The 24985-nt window shown below is 42.5% G+C and overlaps 1 protein-coding gene across 7 annotated transcripts in view; it reads left to right on the plus strand.

Moving 5' to 3' along the window:
- IFT43 (intraflagellar transport 43) overlaps nucleotides 1–24985 on the plus strand; it is a 115191-nt gene that overhangs the window by 30565 nt on the left and 59641 nt on the right. For all 7 annotated transcript variants that reach the window (XM_060418409.1, XM_027972063.3, XM_012182110.5 and 4 more), the window contains one exon: nucleotides 21488–21552. In XM_060418409.1, the coding sequence (XP_060274392.1) occupies nucleotides 21488–21552 (65 nt within the window). The remainder of the gene's footprint in view (nucleotides 1–21487; nucleotides 21553–24985) is intronic.

The raw sequence follows: 24985 nt of genomic DNA on the forward strand, positions 1-24985 counted from the left end.
CCGTTCCTCTCTGGTTTATTCCACTGCAGCCTCCTTTCTGAAACGCAAAGAGCTACAAGGGGTGGTCTGAAGAGAACTGGATGAAGGCACAGGATGTAATTAGCAGGGGTTAAAGGGTGCAGGGTGTAACTTACCTAGAGTTAGGTAGTTTTGAAGTAAACAAATTTAGAACTGAATCGTTCAGTTCAGTTCAGTCTCTCAGTCGTGTCCGACTCTTTGCAACCCCATGAATCGCAGCACGCCAGGCCTCCCTGTCCATCACCATCTCCCGGAGTTCACTCAGATTCATACAGATTAGAAATAGCTAAAGTAAAAATTAGGAGTGATCAGGCCTATTCGGTGTTCTTTTTATCTTTGTTCTCGGGAAAGGGAAAGAAAAAGAAAAACTGTTCCTCCTTTTCCCTTTTCACTGCCACAGTGTCATTCTGTTGAGCCTGAAGAACTTCTCTTAGTACAGGTTTGCCAAGAACAGCTTCTCTATTTGCTCTACTAAAAATATTTGTATCCTACCCTCATGTTTGAAGGATCTTTTCTATCAGTACAGAATTCTGAATTGAGAATTTTTTTTTCTTTCAACACTAAAGGTTGTCATTCCCATGCCTTTATTGTTTCTGATGATTGTTCTCCACTATGTAAGTCTTTTCTCCACCCTCTGATTGCATTAAAGACTTTCTTTTTATCTTTGGATTCCAGCAGTTTGGCTATGATGTGCCTAGGCAATTGGCTTTGTATTTATTCTGCTTGGAATTTGCTGCAGTTTGTAGATTTGGTAAATCAGTCTGTCTCACCAGGTTGGAGAATTTTAGACCATTACCATTTCCAGCATCTTTGCTGCCCCATTTCCTCTCTCCTTGCTGGGACTCCAGTTGCCTGTTTGTTAAGCTGCTTGCTATTAGCCCATAGGTTTGTCCTGTGTTTTTTGTCCCTGAAGCATGGTTCATTTTCCTCTTTCCTTTATCTTTTTGTTTTTCAAATTGGGCATTTTCTGTCGATCTGTCTTCAAGTTCACTGATTATTTCTTCTGCTGTCTCCAACTTGAACTTTTCATTTCAGATGCTGAACTTTTAAATTCCAAATTTCCATATTTTTTTTTCCATAGCTTCTATTTCTTTATTGGATTTCCCATTCGTTCATTCATTAAAGCATCTTTTAAATCCTTGGACATGTTTATTATAATAGCTATTTTTAAATCCTTGTCTGTTAATTCCAGTATCTGGGTCATCTTGGGGTCAGTTTTTATTGTTTTTACCTTTGACTCTAGGTCATGTTTTCATGTTTCTTCACATGTCAAGTAGTCTTTGTTGGTATGCAGGATGTCGTGGATAATAAAGCGTAGAAACTCTGGGTTATGTTATCTTTCTTTGGAAAGTTTTTATTTTTGTTTGGGCAGGCAGTTTAATTATTTGCAGATCACCTTGAATTTATGAAGACTGGTTTTAGGCTTTGCTAGGTCAGGTCTATTTTGGTTTTGGCCTTAATCCCAGAGCAAATAACATAGACCCAGGACATAGACTTTACTCCTAAGGTGTGGTTTTTCTGGAATTTCAGTGGAAAACCCCGAGGTGTGTACCAAGTACCTTTAACTTGAAACTTGTATTCCAATCTCTGTCTTGCCTACAGGCTGCAGCAGCTGAAATATTACCTCCATTCACTTTTTTAAAAGCCCTACTGCAATTGCTTTTCACCGAGTTTCTTGTAGTCTTCTCCCTGGATATGTAGTTCAGGTATTGACTAAAGGATTTTAGGGGAGTTCATATGCAGATCTGGGGCTTCCTCCTTCCCAGAATTTCTCCTGGTCTGGCAGCCCCAAATTTGTCCTCAAACCAATAAAACTACAGCTGTCTGCTTGAATTCTAGGTGCTCAGTCCCTGCCCAGGCTGGAGAGTGCACTTTCAAAGGGAAAGTCCATTTAAACACAGATTTTTTTTTCACCCAGTGCAGTTCTTGTCTTTCAAGGGTCAGATCCCTTTCAGTTTCCCTTATGGCTTTTGTTTGCCCTCCAGTACCTTCAAATAGTTGTTTCATATATTTTGTCCAGAGTTTATATTTGATATCTGTGTGAAGGTTAGTTGAACACAAACTGCTCCTGCATTATTGGATCCAGAAGCTGCAAATTGCTTTGAGATTGCTTCAGAAAACACTGTGGTTGTTTTTGAGTGGTACTGTTGGCAAGAAAAGAATGAGAGTGGTTGTTGCAGAAACAGATTGTGTCTGTTTTCTCTTGAGATAACTGACATGGGCATTCAGGTATGTTAGCTACTGGGACAGGAAGTGTTCTGATATCAGTGGTGAATTGGTAGTGATGATCAGAAACGGGTAGAAAAGAGGCCCAGAGACCTGGGATTCCATCACCTGCAAGCTCTCATCCTTGCATGTGCTGTCCTGAGCACTCTGAAAAGTCAGTCTGGAAGGGACTCTGGAGTTATAGATCCAGAGAACAGGAGATGTTTGTCTGAAGGGAGAGAGCCAGGCAAGGAAATAAATAGGTGAGGGAGATTAAAAGCCACCGACTTCCAGCTGCAAAATACATGAGTCGTGGAGATGAAATGTACAGCATGAGGAGTATAGTCAATAACCATAAGACCTTTGTATGATGGCAGATGATAACTAGACTCATTGTGTTGATCATTTTGAAATGTATACAAATATCGAATCACTATGTTGTATAACAGGAACTAACACAGGTCAGTTTATACTTCAAAAAACAAACTCTTGGAAATGGAGATCAGATTTTTGATTACCAGAGGTGGGAGTGGGAGAGGGAGTTGGAAAAAGGCAATCAAAAGGTACAAACTTCCAGTTATAAGATGAATAAGTACTAGGGATTTAACATGAAAAGTGCAAGTAAAAGTTGCTCAGTCATGTCCGACTTTTGCAACCCCATGAACTATACAGTCTATGGAATTCTCTAGGCCAGAATACTGGAGTGGATAGCCTTTCCCTTCTCCAGGGAATCTTCCCAACCCAGGGATCGAACCCAGGTCTCCTGCATTGCAGGCGGATTCTTTACCAGCTGAGCCACCAGGGAAGCCCAAGAATACTGGAGTGGGTAGCCTATCCCTTCTCCAGTGGATCTTCCTGACCCAGGAATTAAATTGGGGTCTCCTGCATTGCAGGTGGATTCTTTACAACTGAGCTATCACATAGAACATGATAAATATAATGAACAGTGCTATATGTTACATATGAAAGTTATTAAGCAAGTAAATCCTGAGAGCTGTCATCTCAAGAAAAAAATTTCTATTTCTTTAATTGTGTATCTGTATAAGATGACAGATATTCATTAAACTTGCAGTGATAATCACTCCATGATATATGAAAATCAGATCATTATTCTGTACACCTTCAACTTATACAGTGCTGTATGTCAATTAAATCTCAGTAAAACTGGAAGAAAAAAAAAAAAAAGGAAGGCCTCTAAAGTTGGAGAGGTTGGCAGGATGCTATATCAAGGGCAGGGGTTCTTCATGTAAAGCCTCAAACCAAGTAGGAAGATTTATGGGCTAAGTGAACGCAGGCTGTGCCTTTCGCGTCAGGCCGCTATCATCTGGGAGCAGTCGAACAGATGGCTTTCAGCCTTTCTTGTGTGAGAAAGGGTGGGAAGAGAGCCTGAGAAGTCATCCTCGGGCTTGGCCTGAAAAGCTGAAGAAGAGAGAGAGTATAGGACTCCTTAACACTGGTCTATAGGAGGACTCTTTTTTCCTAAAATGAGCAAACCAAGAACAATGTAGCATGTTTTTCATAAACTGAATTTAATTCAGCTTAAAGGATTATTATTTATTCTGGTTTATGTCCTTCCTAATTTGGGGGAGCTTGAAAAGATCCCTTCTTTAATGAAATAGTAGTGAGATGAAATAGTGTGTGTGTGTTTTAAGATTCTCAACAAAATTAAAAACTGTAAACTCAGTGACATCTCTCAGTCTTGTCCGACTCTGTGACCCCGTGGACTGTAGCCTACCAGGCTCCTCTGTCCATGGGATTTTCCAGGCAGGAATACTGGAGTCGGCTACCATTTCCTTCTCCAGGGGATCTTCCCAAACCAGGGATTGAACCCTGGGGTCTCTCGCACTGCAGACAGGCGCTTTACCATCTGGGCCACCAGGTACCACCAACCATATCTGCCCCAGCTTGCCCCCACTTCCCAAACAAAATTTGTTATTTAAAGTATTGGCTGTCCATGAAATCTAAAAGTTTAGGAAACACAGTCCTAGAAGGTTACAGCAACTTTTTAGGATTGCTGGAGTCACTTGTCATGTCTCGGGGCTGAGGGTTGCAGGGTTAACTTGCCAGCCATGACCTTGTGCTCACCCAGAGCATCTTCTCCTCTCACCTCTGGGACCACAGTAGGATAAAGAACTGTAAGACAAGGCCTGTGATGTCTGTGGTCTCAAGGTACTGAACGGAGTAGGGGATGCAGATGGGCATTCCTCTCTGCCTCTCACAGTAGGGGGAATATTCCCAACTATTCCAGCATACCCTAGCATAAGAAGATCCAAACCTCCTATCTCAGTGCACATCCTCAAACTGCCCACTTCCGATGACTCACAGGTTAACACTTGCTCCTTGCTCCCCTCAACTTCTTTTCCATCATCTCCCTTGAGGAGTCTTGAGAGATCAGGTTTCTTAAAGCAGAGAGGTTATCGTTTCCTCCACTCTCCACTTGTTCCGGTCATCCCGGTCTGGGTTTCATTGAGGGAGCGAGTCTAGATGGTGCTTATCCAAAGTCATGGGTTCTGGGAGGGGTCGCTCTCTGGAGGGCTGGGCACTTCCACCCACAACGCTGTGCATCCTTCCGGTTACATACATGCCGGATGGGTTTTAACAAACTGACGTGTTAAGGGAATGACACAGACATACAGGTCTTGATTTATGATAAAAGTTAAAAGGAATGTTTATTCTGGCTGAACGGAAGAAAGTCTGGGGGAAACAAGGGCGTTTCTTGACAAGTCTATGGAAGGTGCAGACCTGAAAAAGCTGATTTCAAATGACCGAAAGGGGTATAATTGAGATTAAGAGGATGCCACCCAAATTAGGAACATCCAGGATGAATTTCAAGAACGATTTGCAGGCTGAAATCTGTTCTCTTTGGATCAGCCTCTCCAACAAATGGCTGACGGCCCTGTTGCATGAGTCATTTGAAGTGGGCAGTTTGATGACTGTATTGAGATATGGGATTTGGGCCTTTTTACGATAGGGCGTGTGGGAATATTGGGGGAGGTATGACACCACGAGAGTCATTGCCAGACACTGGTTGTCTGAACATCGCACGGATCTCCCAGTGCACAGAGGAACTGTGGCTTCCTCCTCTTTGTTCAGGCAACTTTAAAGCATTTCTCTCTGTTCAGAGAAAGTGGACTAAAGTAAGAGTTGGATCCCTGACATGAACTTGTGCATGGCAGTCTCAAATAAGAGACGCTACTGCGTTTACCTCCCCAAGACTCCCCGTTGTCTCAACCCTGGGCATTAATGAGGTGTCTTTTGTTCGTTTGTTTGTTTCCTCCAAAGGCTGCATGTGTGCAGTCGTGTCTGACTCTTTGTGACCCTATGGACTGTAGCCCGCCAGGCTCCAGTGTCCATAGGATTCTCCAGGCAAGAATACTGGAGTGGGTTGCCATTTCCTCCTCCAGGGGATCTTCCCAACGTAGGGATTGAAGCCGTGTCTTCTGCATTGCAGGCAGAATTTTTAGCATCTGACCCACCGGGAAAGCCCTCAAAGATTGCATTTCATTGCTTTTATTTTTTTCTAATAAATAATATAGCATTTATGCCCAAGTTTGTCTCCCATGTTCACAGCGGAAAAAGAGTACAGAGGAAAAAGAGACTTACTGAAGGTGTGACTAGCCCAAAGCTTACGTAGCTAGAAAGGATTCTAGAATCTGAGCCCAGGAGCATCCCTCCTCTCCCTCCTTTTTCTCTCCTCCCTCCCTCCCCCTTAAATTAACCCTTTCAAACTAGAGCTTTGCCTCTTTATTTATTTCTGGCAAACTCCTGTCCTCCACCTAGTCACTCATTCTTCAAAGCTACTGCTCTGTTGAGGGGTTTCCCAGGGGGTGCTAGTGGTAAAGAGCCCTCCTGCCAATGCCGGTTAGATGTAAGATACGCCGGTTCAATCCCTGGGTCAGGAAGATCCCCTGGAGAAGGGAATGACAATCCACTGTAGTATTCTTGCTTAGAGAATCCCATGGACTGAGGAGCCTGGCGGACTACAGTTCATAGGATCGCAGAGTCGGACACAACTGAAGCAACTTAGCATGGCACGGCACTGGACTGTTGGTATGTGCAGGATATCTGTGATGTGCAGTAAAGAGATCGCTACTTTCTCGGTACAGAGATTTATATTGAATTCGGCCTTAATCAAGCTGAATTCAAGCTGTTGTAGTTTATTTTGGGTTTTAATCATGACTTTACCCTTAACTCTTCCCTCAGCTTGCCTCACTAAAGAGGTGAGGGTCAGACCAAGCCTCTCTGTCTTACTGAACATATTTATACTATCAGTAGGTACAGAGTTGGTTCCAAGACACCCCTCTCCCACTAATAGATATCCGGATCCACAGATGTCAAATCCCATAGTTGGCCCTCCGTATCCATGGTTCCTCATCCATGGAATCAAGCAACCACGGATTGTGTTGCTCTGTATTTATTGAAAAAAAAAAAATCTGCAAATCAGTAGACCTGCACAATTCAGACCAGTATAGTTCAACGGTCAACTATACTTTGTGCCCAGAAGATATATGAAGGAGATGTTCCTTTTAGTTTAGACCAGGTCTTACCCTTGTCATTGATCTAGTCTCTCTTGTACTTGGGCACTTTGTTGCAGCCCAGACAGATTCTTCTCTGTAGCCGCTGTGTCCTTTCAAGCCTGTGCTAGCTGGCACGCACTGAGCATCTAGGAAGTCAGATACCATCTGGTTTAGTGTGAAGCTTTGGTGTCGGAAAGCAAATTGGATTTGAACCCTTGCTCCATTTTGTACCACTCAAATGATTTTAGGTGAGTTAATGTTATCTCAGTTTTCCTCTTGAGTAAATTTGTTATGAGGTGATGGACAGTTCAGTGGGTCACAGGGATTCTGCAAAGTAATCCTACTAAAGCTTTGGCGTAGAGTAAACCCTCAGTAGGTGTTGGCCATCATTATAATTATTTGTTGTTCTGTTGCTCAGTCATATCTGACTCTTTGTGACCCCATGGACTGTAGCATGCAGGCCTCCCTGTCCTTCACTATCTTCTGAGCTTGCTCAAATGCATATCCATTGAGTCGGTGATGCCATCCAACCATCTCATCCTCTGTCACCCTCTTCTCCTGCCCTCAGTCTTTTCCAGCATCAGGGTCTTTTCCAATGAGTCTAACTCTTTGCGTCAGGTGGCCAAAGTGTTAGAGCTTCCGCTTCAGCATCATTTAATGAGTATTCAGGGTTGATTTCCTTTAGGATTGACTAGTTTGATCTCCTTCCTGTCCAAATAAAATGATAATTATTAGCTATAGATTAACGTGTTGTTTCTCATTGCCTTGGTTGTCTCACCACTGATGAAGTCTTTGTGTTTACGAAGTCTCATTTCTCTCTGTAACCTTGTGTTCTCTGTTTTATGTCCCCTTCCGCTTAATACAGGTTCAAATTGATGGTAAACATTTCATGTAATCACTTACATCTTTTTGCCTAGATACCCTTTCCCCAAATTGAAAAATAACAATTTCACAGATTCAAAGAATCACAGAATTATAGAACTGTGGGGAATCACCTCTATTATGAATTAAAATCCAGGATCATGAAACTAGTTAGTGGCAGAGGCAGAAACAGAACCTATAAGCAGTCTAGCCTAGTGTTCTTTCTACCACATTTTTTTTTTCCTTACCCAAATTTCATGTATGTGTGTATGCAAAATTAAAAGACAGTAGACTGAGGGCCGGGGGTAGGAGGCATGGGGAGGCACTTTTATTTATAAACTCATTCTCCCGTCACATCTAGCCCTGGCAGGGATCTGACTGGATCTTTTGGTTGTAGAGTTATTTTCTGGCCTTTAGGATGCTGATGTTAGGAGTTTCCAACTCCAAAGTGGAGAAGGTCTCTGTTCCTATTTGGCACAGGTCTTCCTTGAGCAGATTTACCCATGAACAACCCTCATACTGGACTTCTCCTCACCGCCTCTTTTTTCCTTTTTTCCCTTTTGTTAGCCTAAACTTCATGCATCCAGTTTTTCTGTTTTAGCTTTTACTTTTCATTAAAATTTGAAACATCTAGAAAAGTGGAAATGATAGTACCATGGAAAACATACACCCACCACCTAGGTTCAGCTGTTTTCAACATTTTCCATATTTGCTTAAATGATAATTTTTAAAATACCTAAAAATATGTATTTGCACATTTTACATGTAACTTTTTGTTGAACTATTTGAGAGCCACCATCATAAAATGTCACTTAAATACTTAAGCGCTTAGCTCTGAGAAATAGGGACATTTTTCTCGAAATCCACAACTCCACACCTAACAATATTAGCAATTCCCTAGTGCCATCTATTACCCAGACCATGCTCATTTCCCCCACTTGTCTCCAAAATAATCTATTACAGCTAATTTGTTTTCAAACTAGGGTCCAGTCAAGAACCACTCCACTAAGTTTCTCTCTCTCTTAAGTCTCTTTTGTTTTGAATAATCTCCTATTTCATCCCCTCTTTTTAATGGTGTTGACTTTCTGAAGAGTTGGAGCCCCTTATTTTCCCTCGTGCTGGATTTTTCTGGTTCTTTCTTCCTTAGTATCACTAAACTTCCTCCTGTCTCACCTGACCTGCAGCAAGCAGGTTGGAAGTAATCAGACTGGAAGGCTTAATTGCATTCCCAGTGAAGGCTCTGTGGCAAGTTTTTTCTGGGTGGCACCATGTGTCTCTAGTGGCAGTACATTGGTCCTCACCGTTCACAGGCTAAGTTTGATCCCTGAGTTATGATGCCAGTAGATATCTCTTGTTCAGGAACATTTTTATCCTTCACACCTGGCACACACAGGGTGATTCTTTGGCACCAGGAGAATGTACGATTCCCTGTCAATCAATCAGGTAGTGGCTTTAGCATCTCTTGGTGGTTAGGTTTCTGTCACATGCTTAAAATAGATCTGGCATTTTATTAGGTCTGTTACAGCTTGAAAGAGCTACATTTCCTCATAAGGGTTCAGTTATAAGCTCGGATGGCCCATTACCTGCCATGACCTTAAACCCACGAGGAGAAAACTCAGGTCTGTGGTGAGTTAGTTGTCCGACCCAGTGTGAGGCTGGAGGGAGAAATTGGCAGAGATGAAACTGTGGAGGACTTCCCTGGTGGTCCACTGGTTAAGACTTCACCTTCCAGAGCAGGAGGTGTGGGTTTGATCCCTGGTCGGGGCGCTAAGGTCCTACATGCCTCGTGGCCAAAAAACCCAAACATGAAACAGAAACCATATTGTAACAAGTTCAATAAAGACTTTTAAAATGGTCCACATCAAAAAAAATTTTTTTTAAAGAGATGGAACTGTGCGTGGTGGACAGATTTGAAGAACACGCACCGCCTCTGCAGCGTATGCACATGTTAATAAGGGTTAATTTTCTCTTTTATGAAGCATGTAAGCTTTCCTGCATCTTTTCTCAGGTTGCTGGAGAAAGGAAAGGAAGTTTGTTTCTAGCTAGGGTTGAACATGGGACGTGTAAGATGGGAGATGTGAGGTGTGCAGTGGATCCTTGCTGAAACTGAATGTTTTTTCTGTTGGGAATTCACGCATACGTTTGGACTGGCTTTTTTGAAATAGGATGCAGTTTGGATTTTGGACTGCTTCACACTGTGGGGTTTCTCCAGGACTTCGGAGAGTGTGTGAGAAGTTTCTAAACTCGAAAGGCTCCTTTTTTGGCACTGTGGTGTCTTTTCTATTTCGGCATCTTAAGAATCTGGGGGAACCATATAAAGATCAGAAACAAGTCTAGCCCTCGAGGCTCCCTGTGACTTGGTAATTCCAGTTAGTTGAATCCTTGCCCATTCGGATGAGACCATATAAAGTGGCCGTTTCCTGAATTTCCTGCTCTCTGCCTCCTTTTTGTTGAAAGCTGGTATTTCAGGACCGCAACCACTGGTCACGTGCTTCCAACTCTTTACTCGCAGTCATTCCTGCCCCTGTTTATTTTTGGAGAGAGCACATTTTTGCTTCTCTCCAGGAGCTATGCGGGGTCCTGGCCCCTCCGTCCATCAGGCGGCCGCCCCGGCAGGCTGTGCTGCTTTCCCACACTCGAGACGTGACTCCAGCTTTTAGGCGAGAACGCGAGGGATGCACTGCCTCAGGGCTACCGTCACCCACTCCTATTTCTATCCCTACTGGTGTTGCACATTTTAAGACTCTTTCTTTAAAAAAAAAAACAAAAAGCAAGTTTGGGTAACGTTACCTGGCACTAAATCTGCCAAAATTGGAAATCGTTTGCCCAGCAGATGTCTTGGGGCTGTGCCTCTGAATTTCAGAAGCGGAGCAATGTGAAGAATAAACCAGGGCTTTTGAATTCTAGGTCTAAGTCCTCTCTTCATTTTTAATATCTATTTGAGCCCTACTCTCTCTCACCTATCCAGGGTTTTGTTTTTTTTCCCCCCTCTTTCCTAACACAGGGCTAGAAAACAGATTTCTCCCAGAGCCATGCTTCATACAGGTTGGTAGTGTCTCCCCAAGTGCTTGGTCAAGGAGGATTGCGGTGTTTGTGGGCTCCATGAAAAAGGTCACCACTGTCTTAGACTGAGTTTCTAGTTTCAAGGATGGGGCAAGAGTCAATTCCTTTTTCTTTAAATGCCTAGGCCTTTGCACCAAGACCTCAGACACTATTTGAGAAATAATAAATTAAGCACTCGTGTCTCCTCTTGACCTACCCACGCCTGGTGGGCAAGACCTCCCCTGGTCCGAATGGAGGGCTCTGTAATGAAGGGTGACGGTTTCTCAGAGCTGCCTGTGAGGACTGGGCTCTGACCGTGTGCTGGAGAGAGCATTCCGGCTCCCAGAGTGCCCCCAGCATTTTCTCTGTCACCGCGGCTGGGAGAATGTAGCAGTCCTGGCAGCTGATAATAAAAGAAGCAAGGGTAGCATCTCGGTTTAGAGTGTGTCCCGTGTTTCAGATTGTCCTGGAGAGACAGCTCAGGGCCTTTTCTGAAACAGTGCTAACAGGTGTCTCCATGACATCGTCATAGCTTTTAGGGAGAGGAGCCAGGCTTTCAGGGGCTAGACTGCACAGAAGAACCCACCAGACCTTTTAGATTGTACTGTGAAAAGCCAGTCATCGCTTACATTTTCAAACAGATCGTTCGCACCTGATTTTAAGCTACTCCATTATGATCAAGTCGCATCAGCTTGCACTTCCAGCCAGCACTGTATATAACGGCTGCTGAGGACCTTGGCTCCCCACCAGGATGATGTCGGGAGCAGCATCTGCTGCAGCCCCTGTGTCATGTGCTGTCCTGGTAGCATGGCACCTTTTCAGGTTGCTCCTGGATTGCTTTTCCTTTTCATTTCTGCTTATCTTCCTGGTCCAGGGTAAGCCCCCCTTACTCCGTAAAGCTTCTGTCAGTCTCTTTATCGCCAGCACTGCCCATTTGCTACGATTCTGTGTAGCCTTCAGTCCTGTCTTGCAAGCTTATGCGTGCTTGTCAGAACACTGCCTGAATGATGCCCCAGGAGAGAGTGGCCTAGTAAAAACCAGCACAAGTGATGAGAAAATGGCAAAATTCAGTGGAACCGCCCCACAGCTGAGGGCTTCCTCTTCAGCTTCACCTTTGGACCCTGGATGAAGCCTCTCCCTGGAAGGACCCCCCAGTTCCTCCATCCCTGATGCCTACATCCCCTCTTCAGTGTGGCTTTTGTAGTTTCAGATTGAACCGGATGTCCACCACGTAGATTTCTCAAAGACCTGATACACTCTGAGTTCTGTGTCTTCCTGGCCTCACTGGACTGGGGTCTCATTTGAGAACAGAGATGACGTCTTCTTCTTTCTCTAACTCATCTGGTGTGTGTAGAGCAGTGCTCAGCTCTCTATAGAGGAGGAAAGTTGTATTCTGGGAAGGAGCCTTTATCACTGGATCATGTACGGATGTGAGGATTGGACCATAAAGAAGGCTGAGCACTGAAGAATTGATGCTTTTGAACTGTGGTGCTGGAGAAGACTCTTGAGAGTCTCTTGAACAGCAAGGAGATCAAACCAGTCAATCTTAAATTCAGGGAAACCAACCCTGAATATTCACTGGAAGGACTGATGCTGAAGCTGAAGCTCTGGTACTTTGACTACCTGATGCGAAGATCTGACTCATTGGAAAAGACCCTGATGCTGGGAGGGATTGGGGGGAGGAGGATAGGGGACGACAGAGGATGAGATGGTTGGATGGCATCACCAACTCAATGGACATGAGTTTGAGCAAGCTTCAGGAGATAGTGAAGGACGGGGAAGCCTGGCGTGCTGCAGTCCATGGGGTCGCAAAGAGTCAGACACTGAACTGACTGTGTGACTGAACTGACTGAGTAGAGGTTAATTACATCTGTCTCATGCAGATAGGGTATTTGTGGGTGACCATAACAAGACTCATAGTAGGAAGATTTACAAAACAATGTTTTTTCTTACCCTTGGACTCAGGGTACTAAATCATGAGAGCAGGGATGCCCCATCAGAAAAGACAACCCCCGCTAAACACCCAAGCCCTACTTTGCAGAGAGCTGAGTTCTACCCACCCCTATCTCCCAGCCACTTCAGTGCTCTCTCCCAAGTGTAGCCAGGACTCCTGGTGGGGAGCAGGGAAGGCCGCTAAACCCTGCCCATTTGGTGTAGAGAAAGTCTTTGTAACTCTTAGTGATCTCAAGGAAAAGCACCCTATGCAGTTTTTACAGCATTATGTCAGCTCTTGAAGTCTTCTGTTATTAGTGCACAAGCCCCTTTGATTTGGGGACAAGGTGTTAAGGTCTTCTGGCTGTGGAGGAGTGACTCTTGGGTGGTGGTCTTTCTGTTTGGAAGCTGTTGTGTTAGCAGTTGCCACTGTTTCAGAATGGAAGGAAGATGAGAGGAAACGTGTCTTTGTGTGACCTGTGGGCAGAAAAGATTCTCACTCATCCTCCCAATGGCTGTAACTTTTTGAGGTTTGTGGTTGAAGAGGATAAAGCAGATCATTTTGGGTTTGGGAATCTTGTGAAAGTGAAAGTCGCTCAGTTGTATCCGACTCTTTGCGACCCCAAGGACTATACAGTCTGTGGAATTCTCCAGGCTACAATACTGCAGTGGGTAGCCTTTCCCTTCTCCAGGGGATCTTCCTAACCCAGAGATCGAACCCAGGTCTCCCACATTGCAGGCAGATTCTTTACTAGCTGAGTCACCAGAGAAGTCCTGGGAATCTTAGGGAACTTTATGAACCATATGATGGATTAATCATCAAAATGACAGCTCAGGCCAGGCTCAGAGGAATCTTGCCCCCACCTCCTCCAGATGATGTGGTGTATTTTATTACACATGGTCTAACCTTTCCTATATTGACATTAGTGATGCTGCTGCTGCTGCTAACAATGAAGATCCAGCACTTACTATGCCAGGCACTGCTCTGAGCACTTACCATGGAGTCACTCATTTAATCCCTCAACAGGTTAGTGGTTTCTCAAAGGAGTGCATCTTGACCTCATTTGATATCACTTATACCCCTTTTCCCTGCTGCCTGGTCTCTCACAATCCTTCCCCAGTTCGGTCTCTGCGTCTCCTGCCCCCTGGTCACCCACACCCCATGGCAGAAAATGAGGCGGGGCCATGACACACGGGTTGAGGAACCTTGCCGAGGCAACAGGATCCTTTCTCTTCCTCTTTCAGGCTCAAGGTGGAAAAGCTCCAGGTAGGCCTGGGCCTCTTGATCCTGTGGGCACCATGGATTTCACATGGGTTCCTCCTGTCCTTCCAACACCCGGGTGCCCCAGGGGCAGGCAGGGCACTTGGGGAAGCGAAGTGGGCCTAGGGGTTAGACACAGGCACACCAGCGGTCTGCACACTGATACGGTAAAGAAGAGATCCCAATTCCAACCAAGAAGTATATGTTCGTTCCCGTTTTTGTCAAACACCCGACACAGCTTTCATTTACCCACTGCCTGTTGTCATAGGAACCGGAGGGAATTCTGTACCGGAAGAGAAACAGCAGCACAAGCCCATCGTAATAGATGTCCACTGGCACTTGACGGGGCAGGAAGGGGCCAGGCAGGCCGGGTGGGGACTGTGGCAAACTGGAACGCACATGTCCAGTCACCTGAAGGCGGCTGCTGCTCAGCCCCAGAACCACTAGAGCTTCCAGTTTTCCGAGAGAAGCCAGAAAGTGCTGCTCTGTGCGGAAATCTTGCAGTTTTTAAAATGGTAATTTAAATTTAGAAACAGACAAAAGCCACTGTATGGCCAAACCAAACTTGTGGTTCCTAGTTTGTGACCTCCAAATTCATTAATGCTCCTTGTCACAAGATGGTCCTACCCTTGGGTAAAGGAAAGTGGGATGTTATCTTCAAAATCATAGGGAAGAAAGCTGTGAGCCAGATTGATTTAAAACCTCCTGGAGGCACCTGATATGGTTCAGTTCTGATCTCTTTCACCTTTGCAAGCACAGTAAGAGCTGACCAAGACAAGGTTCCTGATCTCTGCTTATACACAACTTTGGCTTGTGTCCACTTGCCTTTATTCTGATTCCAGCTGGTCCTTAGAGTTCCAACACTTGGTGCTGTCCGAGCAGCCTAACCTCTGAGCTTCAGTTCCAGATTTCTGGGGCCAAGAACTCAATTGTTTCTGACTGGGTCTGACTAGTGCACCCCTAGTTCACTCAGCTGTGTCTTAGGAAAGACGGGTCTTGGGATGAAAGGCTTCTCCATCCAGTCTGGGGACAGGTGAGTGTGGGTGGCAGAGACACCAAGAAAGGATGTGTGGACTGGGAATTAATGGTGGAATCTCTTCCTTCATCTTCTGTGGGTTCCCTGCTGAGAACTAAGCACCAGTTCACTTTCTACTCCTACATTTTTGTCATTTCTGAGCGTATAAAGTGCCATTACCCAAGTTTGTCTTCTCTAAAGTATTGCCTAGGGTTCTCGGGAGATAAGTCTTTTCGGATGTAGGCTTTCCAACTCTCGGCTTCTCCTCCATCAGGCCTTTCCAGCAGGTTCTTCCTCTCCCCACATGAGCTCCAAGGATGGGGCTCATCCTTGGCAGGTTACTGGAGAACCAGGAAAGGGAGGGCATCTTGGTGTAAAATAAAAACATCAGAAGTTAAGTGTATTTCGGCACGTTAAAGGAATTTTTTCTTAAAAAGCTACAAGTTAGTTGCAATGGTGAATGGGATTGTTTCCTTAATTTCTCTTTCTGTTTTCTCATTGTTAATATATAGGAATGCAAGGGACTTCTGTATATGAATTTTCTATCCTGCAACTTAACTGTAGTCATTGATTCAGTTCAGTTCAGTTGCTCAGTCATGTCCAACTCTTTGCGACCCCATGAATCACAGCACACCAGGCCTCCCTGTCCATCACCAACTCCCAGAGGTCACTCAGACTCATGTCCATCGAGTCAGTGATGCCGTCCAGCCATCTCATCCTCTGTCGTCCCCTTCTCCTCCTGCCCCCAATCCCTCCCAGCATCAGAGTCTTTTCCAATGAGTCAACTCTTTGCATGAGGTGACCAAAGTACTGGAGTTTCAGCTTTAGCATCATTCCCTCCAAAGAAATCCCAGGGCTGATCTCCTTCAGAATGGACTGGTTGGATCTCCTTGCAGTCCAAGGGACTCTCAAGAGCCTTCTCCAACACCACAGTTCAAAAGCATAAATTCTTTGGTGCTCAGCTTTCTTCACAGTCCAACTCTCACATCCATACATGACCACTGGAAAAACATAGCCTTGACTAGACAGACCTTTGTTGGCAAAGCAATGTCTCTGCTTTTGAATATGCTGTCTAGGTTGGTCATAACTTTTCTTCCAAGGAGTAAGCGTCTTTTAATTTCATGGCTGCAGTCACCATCTGCAGTGATTTTGGAACCCCCCAAAATAAAATCTGACACTGTTTCCTCTGTTTCCTCATCTATTTCCCATGAAATGATGGGACCAGATGCCATGATCTTCGTTTTCTGAATGTTGAGCTTTAAGCCAACTTTTTCACTCTCCTCTTTCACTTTCATCAAGAGGCTTTTAGTTCCTCTTCACTTTCTGCCATAAGGATGGTGTCATCTGCATATCTGAGGTTATTGATATTTCTCCTGGCCCCCTAGTAATTTTCTGGTGGTGTTTTTGGGGTTTTCTATGTAGAGGATCATGTCATCTGCAAACAGTTTTACTTCCTTCTTCTTTTCCAATCTGGTTTCCTTTTATTTCTTTTTCTTCTCTGATTGCTGTGGCTAGGACTTCCAAAACTATGTTGAATAGTAGTGGTGAGAGTGGGCACCCTTGTCTTATTCCTGATTTTAGAGGAAATGCTTTCAATTTTTTGCCATTGAGAATAATGTTTGCTGTGGGTTTGTTGTATATGGCTTTTATTATGTTGAGGTATGTTCCTTCTATGCCTGCTTTCTGGAGAGTTTTTATCATAAATGGGTGTTGAATTTTGTCATAAGCTTTCACTGTATCTATTGAGATAATCATATGGATTTTATCTTTCAATTTGTTAATAATGGTGTATCAGATTGATTGACTTGCACATATTGAAAAATCCTTGCATCCCTGGGATAAAGCCCACTTGGTCATGATGTATGCTGTTTTTAATATGTTGCGGATTCCGTTTGCTAGAATTTTGTTGAGGATTTCTGCATCTATGTTCATCAGTGATATTGGCCTGTAGTTTTCATTTTTTGTGGCATCTTTGTCTGGTTTTGGGATTAGGGTGATGGTGGCCTCTGGGAGTTTACCTTCCTCTGCAGTTTTCTGGAAGAGTTTGAGTAGGATAAGTGTTAGGTCTTCCCTAACTTTTTGGTAGAATTCAGCTGTGAAGCCCTCTGGTCCTGGGCCTTTGTTTGTTGGAAGATTTTTGATTACAGCTTCAATATCCATGCTTGTGATGGGTCTGTTAAGATTTTCTATTTCTTCCTGGTTCATTTTTGGAAGGTTATCCTATTCTAAGAATTTGTCCATTTCTTCCAATTTGTCCATTTTATTGGCATATAGTTGCTCATAGTAGTCTCTTATGATTGTTTGTATTTCTGTGATGTCTGTTGTGATTTCTCCATTTTCATTTCGAATTTTATTGATTTGATTCTTCTCCCTTATTTTCTAAATGAGTCTGGCTAATGGTTTGTCTATTTTATTTATTTTCTCAAAGAACCAGCTTTTAGTTTTGTTGATTTTTGCTATAGTCTCCTTCAATGAAAAGAATAAAATACTTGGGAATAAATTTGCCTAAAGAAACAAAAGGCCTGTATATAAAAAAATTATAAAACACTGATGAAAGAAATAAAAGGTGACACAATTAGATGGAGAAATATACCATGTTCGTGGATTGGAAGAATCAATATAATGAAAATGAGTATACTACCCAAAGCAATCTATACATTCAATGCAATCCCTATCAAGCTACCAGTGGTATTTTTCACAGAACTAGAACAAATAATTTCACAGTTTGTATGGAAACACATAAAACCTTGACTATCCAAAGCAATCTTGAAAAAAAAGAATGGAACTGGAGGAATCAACCTGCCTGACTTTGGACTATACTACAAAGCTACAGTCTTCAAGATAGTATACAGCACAAAGATAGAAATACATATCAGTAGAACAAAATAGAAAGCCCAGAGATAAATCCACGCACCTATGGACACCTTATCTTTGACAAAGGAGGCAAAAATATACAATGGAGAAAAGACCATCTCTTTAACAAGTAGTGCTGGGAAAACTGGCCAACCACCTGTAAAAGAATGAAACTAGAACACTTTCTAACACCATACACAAAAAGAAACTCAGAGTGAATTAAAGATCTAAATGTAAGACCAGAAACTATAAAACTCTTAGAGGAAAATATAGGCAGAACACTCTCTGACATAAATCACAGCAAGATCCTCTGTGACCCACCTCCCAGAGTAAGGAAATAAAATAAACAAATGGGACCTAATTAAACTTAAAAGCTTTTGCACAATGAAGGAAACTCTAAGCAAGGTGAAAAGGCAGCCATCAGAATGGGAGATAATGATAGCAAATGAAACTGACAAAGAATTAATCTCTAAAAATATGCAAGCAGCTCATGCAGCTCAATACCAGGAAAATAAATGATCCAATCAAAAAATGGGCCAAAGAACTAAACAGACATTTCTCCAAAGACATACAGATGGCTAACAAACACATGAAAAGATGCTCAACATCACTTATTATCAGAGAAATGCAAATCAAAATCACAGTGAGGTACCATCTCGTGCTAGTTAGAATGGCTGCCGTCAAAAAGTCTACAAACAATAAATGCTGGAGAGGGTGTGGAGAAAAGGGAACCCTCTTACACTGGTGGTGGAAATGCACACTAGTACATCCACTATGGAGAACAGTGTGGAGATTCCTTAAAAACTGGAAACAGAACTGCCATACGACCCAGCAATCCCACTGCTGGGCATACATACCAAGGAAAGCAGAATTGAAAGAGACACGTGTACCCCAATGTTCATTGCAGCACCGTTTACAATAGCTAGAACATGAAAGCAACCTAGATGTCCATCGGCAGACGATGGATAAGAAAGCTGTGGTACATATACACAATGGAATATTACTCAGCTATAAAAAAGAACGCATTTGAGTCTGTTCTAATGAGGTGGACAAAACTTGGGCCTATTATACAGAGTGAAGGAAGTCAGAAAGAAACACCAGTACAGTATCAGTTCAGTTCAGTTCAGTCGCTCAGTCGTGTCCGACTCTTTACAACCCCATGAATCGCAGCACGCCAGGCCTCCCTGTCCATCACCAACTCCCGGAGGTCACTCAGACTCACGTCCATCAAGTCAGTGATACCATCCAGCCATCTCATCCTCTGTCGTCCCCTTCTCCTCCTGCCCCCAATCCCTCCCAGCATCAGAGTCTTTTCCAATGAGTCAGTTCTTTGCATGAGGTGGCCAAAGTACTGAAGTTTCAGCTTTAGCATCATTCCTTCCAAAAGAAATCCCAGGGCTGATCTCCTTCAGAATGGACTGGTTGGATCTCCTTGCAGTCCAAGGGACTCTCAAGAGCCTTCTCCCAACACCACAGTTCAAAAGCATCAATTCTTGGGCGCTCAGCCTTCTTCACAGTCCAACTCTCACATCCATACATGACCACTGGGAAAACCATAGACTTGACTAGACGGACCTTAGTCGGCAAAGTAATGTCTCTGCTTTTGAATATGCTGTCTAGGTTGGTCATAACTTTTCTTCCAAGGAGTAAGCGTCTTTTAATTTCATGGCTGCAGTCACCATCTGCAGTGATTTTGGAGCCCCAAAAAATAAAGTCTGATACTGTTTCCCCATCTATTTCCCATGTATACTAACACATATATATATTATATGGAATTTAGAAAGATGGTAATGACGACCCTATATGCAAGACTGCAAGAGACACAGATGTAAAGAATAGACTTCTGGACCATGTGGGAGAAGGCGAGGGTGGGATGATATGAGAGAATAGCATTGAAACATGTATTTTACTATAAGTAAATTAGATGACCAGTGCAAGTTCAATACACAAAGCAGGGCACTCAAAGCTGGTGCTCTGGGACAGCCCAGGGTGGTGGGGTAGGGAGGGAGGTGGGAGGGGGGTTCAGGATGAGGGAGGATACATGCACACCGGTGGCTGATTCATGTCGAAGTATACAAAAACCACAATATTGTATGGTAATTAGCCTCCAATTAAATAAATAAATAAAAAATTCAAGCTGCAAGTTGGGTTTTAAGCAACAAATTGAAAGGATATTGCAGTGATTTTAGCACCAGAGACTGCAGACTACATACTTCCCGCAAAATTTGGCCCACTTCTTGTTTCTGGAGAAGGAAATGGCAATCCACTCCAGTGTTCTTGCTGGGAAAATCCCATGGACAGAGGAGCCTAGCAGGCTGCAGTCCCTGGAGTCTCAAAGGGCTGGACACAGCTGAGTGACTGAGCTTGTTTTAACTTTATAAAAACATGCATGCTTGTTTTTATAAAGTTTTATTGGAACACATTACACCCAGGTGTTTAATTCTTATCTGTGGCTGCTTATTGCCCTGCAGTATCAGAGTTGAGTAGTTGTAACAGAGCCTTTGCAACCCACAAAATCAAAAATATTTCCCACCTAGCCCTTTTAGAAAAAGTTTGTCAACCACCATTTTAGTCCACTTATCTAAGAATCTCCTCAGACTCAAAACAGCAGTTATGATTATGTGAGGTTCTCGGAAAAAGAAAATTGGTAACTCAGCGGTCCTAGATGAGTCCTGGGTCATTCCAAATAGGAAAGGCTTTTGCTCTTTTGTCCAATGTGAGTATTTCAGTAGATTGGTCAATTCCCACTTTGGTATTTTTAGTTGAAATAGTTAGACAAGAATTCCTGGACTTGGGTTTCTGGATGTATCTATTGCAAGTGAATGCTTCCTGCCCACATAAGTAGATTTTTAACCCACCAATTGAGTTTGTATCTTTGAAGCAAGCCTGTCTCTTATACTTTTATTTTATTACTTTTATGTTTATAAAAGTGGTATAAGTTGACTGGTTAAAAAAAAAGAATTAGAAAATGTACACATAAGAAAAAAGAAAAATTGCCTTAATTCTATCACTGGATTCCCTCTCAATCATGTATGATATTATGTATGTGATTTTCTTTCCCAAAATCAGAAGCATGTACCTACTGTTTTACAATATGTTTCAAAAAGTTAACATTTATATCATAATGTAACATTATATAACATTTATATCATTAACTCATATCATTATTCTTTTTTAAGTTTCTCATTATTGTATAGACTTTTCACGTGTGTATTTCACGATTTACTTAATTCCTTATTGATGTCCATTTTGATTGTTTCTGAGGGCTTCCCTGGTGGCTCAGACAGTAAAGAATCTGCCCATAGTGCAAGAGACCTGAGTTCAATCCCTGGGTGGAAAAGATCCCTTGGAGAAGGAAATAGCAACCCACTCCAATATTCTTGCCTGGAGAATCCCGTGGACAGAGGAACCTGGTGGGCTACAGTCCATGGGGTCGCAAAGAGTCAGACATGACTGAGCGACTAACCTGCTTGATTGTTTCTAGTTATTCACTATATTAAAAAAAATAACATTACATTTCTCTCTGATTATTTCCTTGGGATAAATTCCTGGGGTTAGAATTGTTGGCTCAGAAAGTGTGAGCATTTCTAGGGCTTTCAGTTGACAGTGCCAGACCGCCTTCCTGGTATGAAAGGTATGAAAACACCCAGGTTTCATAGTATTGTACTTAAACTCAGAAGCTTTTGGTAGGTTGAAGGTCGGTTTAGGTGACCTTAACCTTGGCCCCAGTTTGCTGAAACGGTGATGCTGAGTGACTGTTTTGTTGGCTTCTGTCCCTTGCAGGTTCCCCCTCCCAAGCCACCCCGCCGGCAAGGACGCTGGGCAGAGGACTCCGTGAAGGTTTCCAAGTGAGTGCCAGCATCACAGGGTGAGACGGGGTGGGCTGTGTTTCTGTGTTGTTTTTCTGTTTTCTTATAACATCTTTGTTGAGATGTAATTCCTATACCTGACAGTTCACCCATTGGAAACGTACAGTTGAGTCATTCTTAGTATACTCACTAGCTTCCCTAGTGGCTCAGAGGATAAAGCGTCTGCCTGCAATGCAGGTAGACCTGGGTTCGATCCCTGTGTCAGGAAGATCCTCTGGAGAAGGAAATGGCAACCCACTCCAGTACCTTTGCCAGGAAAATCCCATAGACGGAGGAGCCCAGTAGGCTACAGTCCATGGGGTCCCAAAGAATGGGACACGACTGAGCGGCTTCACTTTCCCTAGTTTACTCAGAGTTGTACTATCACCACCGCAGTCACTTTAGACCATATTTATTATCACCCCTGCTCACCCCATACCCATTAGCAATCACTGCCCTTTTCCCCCCAAGCTCCCCTGCCCTAGACAACTACCAATCTGTTTTCTGACTCTCTGATTTGCTGTTTTTGGACATTTCGTGTAAATGGAATTATATAGCATAAGTCCACTGCATATGGGCGAGTTCCATTCTGAGAGCTTTTCAGAAGTACAACAGAGTTAGCCTAGGTACGCACCCAACACAGTCAGCTGTATAGTACTGTACTGTAACAGGTTTATAACACTTTTTACACAAATAATGCATACATGAAAAAACAAAAAATAAAACATTTTTAATCTTATAATATAGTACCTTGAAAAGTACAGTAGTACAGTTCAGCAGCTGGCATACAGGGACTGGCACACATGTTGGCATCTTTGAAAGTCTGCAACTTGAAGGTTCTTATGTTGGGGACTTACTGTATTATGTGGTCTTTTATGAGGGGCTTCTTTCACTTGGCATAATGTTTTAAAAGTTCATCCATATTTTGACATTCGGTGCTCTTCTTTAAGTTACTTTTCTAAACAGATTGGAATTGCCTGTTAGTTACTGCTGGATTACAAATCATTTGGTCTTCAGTTTCCTTATACTAAGTCTTAGATGAGTGGTAAACCAATACACATATATATGTATATATATTTGCTGTACTTGGCCAACAATATAGTTTAACTAAAGATAAACTCTGGAGAGGAATTTCCTTTTCTCAAAGAATAGGTATTACTTTTGTTCTGAATTTCTTTCAGCAATTGTTGCCTTGAAAATAGCATTATCAAAAATATTTTTTTCCAGTGTTCCCCTCTTCCTCCTCTGTTCCTCTCCCCACCTCTAAACATAGACACACACCACACATATGCTTTCTTCTCTCCTGAAGCATTTGAAGACAAGATACAATCATCATGATATTTAATCTCTGAACACTCTAGCATGAATCTCTAAAGATTGACATTCTCCAAATAATCACCATATAATTGTCACATCTTAAGAAATTTAATGATTTAATAATATTTAAAATATAGTCTGAATTTCCCCGGTTGTCTCCAAAATGTCTTTTGTAGTTCCAGGATCCAATCAGAGTTCATATATTGTGTTGATAGTTGTATCTCTTTTCAGGATCTTTTACTCTCTAAGATATTTCCAGCTCCCCTTCCCCGCTACCATACCTTCACCCAGTGTATTGACTTTTTTGAGGAATCCAGGTCAGTTGTAGAATGTCTCACACTCTGGATTTTGCTGATTGATTCCTCATGATTAGATTCAAATTAAAGGTTTTTGGCAAGAACAAATGGTACTGTATACTTTTTATTGTCTCAAAATGGTATAGAAAAATATACTCAGAGATATCCTGCTCGCATCCTTATTCCTTTCACCTCATTTCTGTCCATCTCCTATGGGTAACTTCTTTGTTAGTTTCTGGTTTACCCTTCCTATATGTACTTCTTTCTGCAAAATAAATAAGTGTATATACAAAATTTTTAATGTATCCTTATTTGTTTATATATACTAAGACTTAGCAAACTGTGGCCCACAGGCCAGTCCTCTGCTTTTTATGCAATTTTAAAGGTTTCTTTCCATTATAATTATTATAGAATAGTGACTATATGCCCCTGTGTTGTGTAAACATCCTTGAACCTGTCTTACACCCAACAGTTTTACCTCCCACTCCCCTACCCTATGTTGCCCTTCCTCACCACCATCCCCACTGGTAACCACTAGCTTGTTCTCTGTGAGTCTGCTTCTTTTTTGTTATGTTCACTAGTTTGTTGTATTTTTTTTAGAATCCACATGTAAGTGAAATCTACAGTATTTGTCTTCCTCTGCCTGACTTACTTCACTTAGCATAATGCCCTACAAGGCCATCTATGTCACTACAAATGACAAAATTGTGTTCTTTTTGTGACTGAATAGTATTCCATTCTGTATCTCTGTGTGTGTGTGTGTGTGTGTGTGTGTGTACACCATTTCTTCTTAATCCATTCACTTTGTTGATGGACATTTAGGTTGCTTCCATATTTTGGCAATTGTAAATAGTGCTGCTTTGAACATTGGGGTGCATGTATCTTTTCAAACTGGTGTTTTTGTTTTTTGTGTATATACCCAGGAGTGTAGTTGCTGGGTCATATAGTAGTTCCATTTTTTTGTTTTTTTTTAGAAACCTTCACAGTTTCCCACAGTGCCTGCACCAATGTATCTTCCCACCAACAGTGTATAGGGTTTCCTTTTCTCCACATCCTTACTAACATTTATTGTTTGTGTTCCTTTTTTTTTTTTTTTGATGATGATAGCTGTTCTGACAGGTATGAGGTGGTATCTCACTGTGGTTTTGATTTGCATTTCCCTGATGGTTAGTGATATCTAGCATCTTTTGATGTGCCTGTTGGCCATCTGCATTTCCTCTTTGAAAAAAGTATCTGTTTAGTTCTTCCACCCATTTTTTAGTTGAGTTGTTTGATGGTTTTTTTTTTTTTTAATGTTGAGTTATATGAGCTGTTTATGTGTGTTGTATATTAACTGCTTATTGGTCCTGTCATTTGCAAATATTTCCTCCCATTCAGTATGTTGCCTGTTCATTTTGTTTATGGTCTCCTTTTCTGTGCAAGAACTTTTAAGTTTAATTAGGTCCCATTTTGTTTATTTTTGCTTTTATTTCCTTTGCTTTAGGAAATCCAAAAAAAAGCATTGCTGCAATTTTGTGTCAGGGTGTTCTGCCTATGTTTTCCTCAGTGAGTTTTATAGTATCCGGTCTTACATTCCTGTCTTTAATTCATTTTGACTTTATTTTTGTATATGGTATTAGAGAATGTTGTAATTTCATTCTTTCACATGTAGCTATCGAGTTTTCCCATCGCCCCTTGTTGAAGAAATCAGCTTTTCTCCATTGTATATCCGTGCATCCCTCGCCAAAGCTCAGTTGACCATAAGTGCACACCCACCTGTTTTTATAGATCACGCTTTCTTGGAACATGACCACGTTATAAACCTACATTTTATTTATTTA

Source organism: Ovis aries, chromosome 7 (assembly GCF_016772045.2).
Source record: "Ovis aries strain OAR_USU_Benz2616 breed Rambouillet chromosome 7, ARS-UI_Ramb_v3.0, whole genome shotgun sequence".
Classification (NCBI taxonomy): domain Eukaryota; kingdom Metazoa; phylum Chordata; class Mammalia; order Artiodactyla; family Bovidae; genus Ovis; species Ovis aries.